The 3,330-nt window shown below is 57.0% G+C and overlaps 2 protein-coding genes across 4 annotated transcripts in view; both read right to left on the bottom strand.

The window, feature by feature from the left end:
- chsy1 (chondroitin sulfate synthase 1) overlaps positions 1-604 on the bottom strand; it is a 23,926-nt gene extending 23,322 nt beyond the window's left edge. Inside the window, 1 exon segment of the mRNA XM_019893250.1 lies at positions 2-604. Within this exon segment, the coding sequence (XP_019748809.1) occupies positions 2-186 (185 nt within the window). The 5' untranslated portion in view covers positions 187-604.
- Positions 605-1,771: 1,167 nt separating this feature from the next.
- The window catches only part of selenos (selenoprotein S), a 9,857-nt gene continuing 8,298 nt past the window's right edge, over positions 1,772-3,330 (bottom strand). For 2 of the 3 annotated variants that reach the window (XM_019893260.1, XM_019893261.1), the window contains exons 5-6: positions 3,132-3,204; positions 1,772-2,080 (exon numbers count right to left, since the gene is read on the bottom strand). In XM_019893260.1, coding sequence (XP_019748819.1) covers positions 2,001-2,080; positions 3,132-3,204 — 153 coding nt within the window. In that variant the 3' untranslated portion in view covers positions 1,772-2,000. The remainder of the gene's footprint in view (positions 2,081-3,131; positions 3,205-3,330) is intronic. The other variant, XM_019893262.1, reaches the window with a different exon arrangement.

Raw genomic sequence — 3,330 nt, 5'->3', positions numbered from 1 at the left:
GGCCGGCGAGCCGTCGTCGCGCGGCGACCACGGGGCTCCGGCGCGTCGCTCGCCGAGGCCGCAGCCGCCCGGGTTGGCCTTGGCGAGCTCGGCGGCCTTGGGCAGGATGAGCCTCGAGGCCAGCGTGAAGCCCAGCACCAGACCCAGCAGGACGCTGAACCAAGCTCTCCGGCTCCGAGCCGCCATCGCTCCCGACAACCACGAAACTCAAATCCGACGAGGAAAGCCGCCGAGTGTCGGCCGCGCGCCTTCTGCGTCTCGCTCGCGGGTCCTCCTCCTCTTCCTCTTCTTCTTGTGCCCGCGTAGCATCCCCGAAACAAAAAAAAAAAAACGGCCCGCCCGCCTCCCTGCCGTCGGCCCGGCCCGATTCGACGCGAGTTGCCGGCGCCCGGTTTTGAAAAAGCGGCGGCTCGGCTATTTCGCCGTGTCGACGGCGCGGCGTCCGGCGTCAGAGTGCCGCCGCGCCCGAGCTTCGCAAGCTTCCGTACCAGGCGAGCGCGCTCTTCCCCGGCGGGCTCTCGAGAGGCGTTCACGTCACACGGGAAAAAGCACACTCGGCCTCGGGTCACGACCGCCCTCGCTTCTTTCGGGGCCTTCTTCATTGGACTCAACGATCAATCGTCGCGGTACGAAGTCGAAACGAAAACATCGGCAGGGATCAGGGGTCCAACTCAAAGGACACCGAAGACACTCGTACGTTTGGAGAGGAGCTTCCTTATTTTTCGAAAATACAAACGGGTCCCTTTCTTTCGGATGGACGAACGAAATGTGACGCCTTTGCAAATTCACGCTCGAGACCGTCGAACTTGGCAAGAAAGGCAATCGGATGAATTAGGCGGCATTCTTTATCAAGCGCTCTCCAACGCCCCGCCCCAAATAACCCTGCTTGCGACTAGGGTTGTTTTCCTTCGTTTTCATTTCACCCGCTCTCGGTTTGGCCCCACAAATCGAGTTGATTCTGAAAGCCAGAGAGAGAGAGAGAGAGAGCTTCTCCTTGGGATGCGTCGACGTGGAGTCCCAGTTTCCACTTGTACGGAAGCCCCCCAAACGCAGCACGAGTCAACTTCCGGGATGCTGGGTCGCCCGCGTTCCTCGACCAGACGAATAGACGGAAAAGTCTGTGGTGTTAATCCGCTTCTGTCCGGTGTGTTGTGTATTCGTTCAGCCAACATTTTAACAGGAAAAAAAGAATGTAGACCAGAGTTGGCAGGTTTTGTTTTATTGCTTCAACGTGGACAGCAAAAGAGGAAGGCTTTGTTCCGAGTCGAGAGGCCCGCTGCGAAAAGGGGACTTGCTCGCACGTCCTGCCTGTCCTGTGACATCTGGCAACTCTTTCGAAATTGGACGGGGAAAAAAAGGCGCATCCCCTTGAACTAAGCTGCGGGGTGTCATCATGACAAGTCTCGGGGATGTAAAACAACGAAGAAAAAGGCAGACACCAGACACTGACGTACATCAGCCTCACTCGCTGGCGGGCAACCATTTCCGAGTGCGGCGTCATCCCGAGCTGGCAGCCGCGCCTGGATGCGACACGCTAATGCCAACCTACGCTACAGTGAACCCTGCCATTTTAGGAGTTTGGAGAGGAGTTTTTTTTTTTTTATCGCCATTCATCTTTGGTGTCCCGGCTCACACATTTTCAGGTGTAACCCCCCCCCCTTTTTGTTTTTTAAACACAGCATAGAGGCTTGTATGGCGCACACTCAAGTATTATACGCAATCACCTGCCAAAAGCGGACTTTCCGATGCGCTCGTGTATTTATCTGCTCCCCGATTTGCTGCAAGTATTCTTTGGATAGCAATGTGCCTGTGATTGACTTTTTGTGGGTGTGTGAGTAAAGAGATGACACATTGCCTGCACTGTATCCACCCCCCCCCCAAATTGATGATGATGACGATGAATAATGTGGGTTCACCGCAGCGTGCAGTCCAGGCAGCTGCAAGCTGGCGTCAGCCAGTGCGGGCGCGCGACGGTGGTCTCGCACGACCTCCATCTAACCTCATCCGCCCGAAGACGGACCCCGCCTGGCGGGGCGCCACGAGCACGAGCCGCCGCCCTCGCCGCTCAGAGGACTGTACTCTGAAACACAACAACACAGATCAACTGGATTTTGAGAGCGCGCCGTAGGCGGAGTCGTGCGTGCGAGTCGTACTCGGGGCCACCTTCGCATCATTTCGCACGTCGACGGCGATCCCTCCGCTTTGCGCGGGAACAAGCTCGCGCTTCGATTTACCGGCGCATAGAACGCATTTTAAGCCCGACCGCCGTTTCAAGAACTCTCCTAGTCGCCTCCCCCCACCAAAACCAAACACCGTATTTGTTTTGGTGATTGATTTCGTCCGCCCGACTGTCGACTGCCCCCAAAGTGACCGAGGTGGGCGGCCGAACCCGAGCCGCGGCGTTCCAAATGAGCGGCGGCTACAGTGAGACGACGACCCTCGCGGCGGAGATCCAAGTGTGGAGGAGCTTCTCCTCGCCGGCCTTCTTTTCCAGCTGCCAAAAGGCAGTCGTCGTGATTGATTTGACACCATTGTTGCCAGAGGGAGGATATCCGGGCCGAACCAAAACACCTGACCCTCGACACGTCACGGCCACCGGATCAGATCCTGTGCCGGAATGTTCCGAGTGATGAGCGCTCGTCAATTTGAACACCGACTCTCTCGTCTTTGGCCTGCGTTCCACTGATTGGAGGTTGAAGAGGATTTGCGAATTATCGTATTCTGATACGACACCGCGACTTGACCGCCTTCGGGGCTCGCGTGATCCGTCTAATTTCATGAACCCCCGAGTAGCGAGCGGCAAGCAACACAAGACGGCAGCAAAGGTCTGAGATGGCGGCGATGCGAAACCCACGTTGCGTGGGCCGAATGACGTCTTCAGAGGTGTCAATGTCCCCACACGGTAGGCTGATCCCTCGCATTATCTTGCATACCAGCCGAAATGGGAGACAGAAACCCCCCCCCCCCGCCCCCAAGTCCAAAAAAAAAAAAAAACCTGGGCCGACGTGAATTTGCAAATGCCAAAGAGGGACGACGCGGGGTTCCTTGCATTTTTGGCGTGTAGCCCCGAGTGGAAAACGCAAGCGGCCGTTGTGCGATTGTGACAAGAAGCCGTGCGTGCGGCCATTTACCGGAGCTGCGTAGCGGCTTCTTGTCGCTCTTGGGTTTGGCCGCGGAGCCGGACGGGGCGCCTTCGTCGCGGTTCTGCAGAGTTTGGAAAACACGGGCGCATGTCACAAGGGGAACGTGACCACGCACAACATGATTGGAATACAGCTGTGTCAATTCAATTCGTTTTTAGTCGCTTCGATTTTCTTTTTTTGGGGGGCG

Source organism: Hippocampus comes, unplaced genomic scaffold, assembly GCF_001891065.2.
Source record: "Hippocampus comes isolate QL1 unplaced genomic scaffold, H_comes_QL1_v1.1 scaffold378, whole genome shotgun sequence".
Classification (NCBI taxonomy): Eukaryota; Metazoa; Chordata; class Actinopteri; order Syngnathiformes; family Syngnathidae; genus Hippocampus; species Hippocampus comes.
This window is presented reverse-complemented; position numbering and strand designations above follow the sequence as displayed.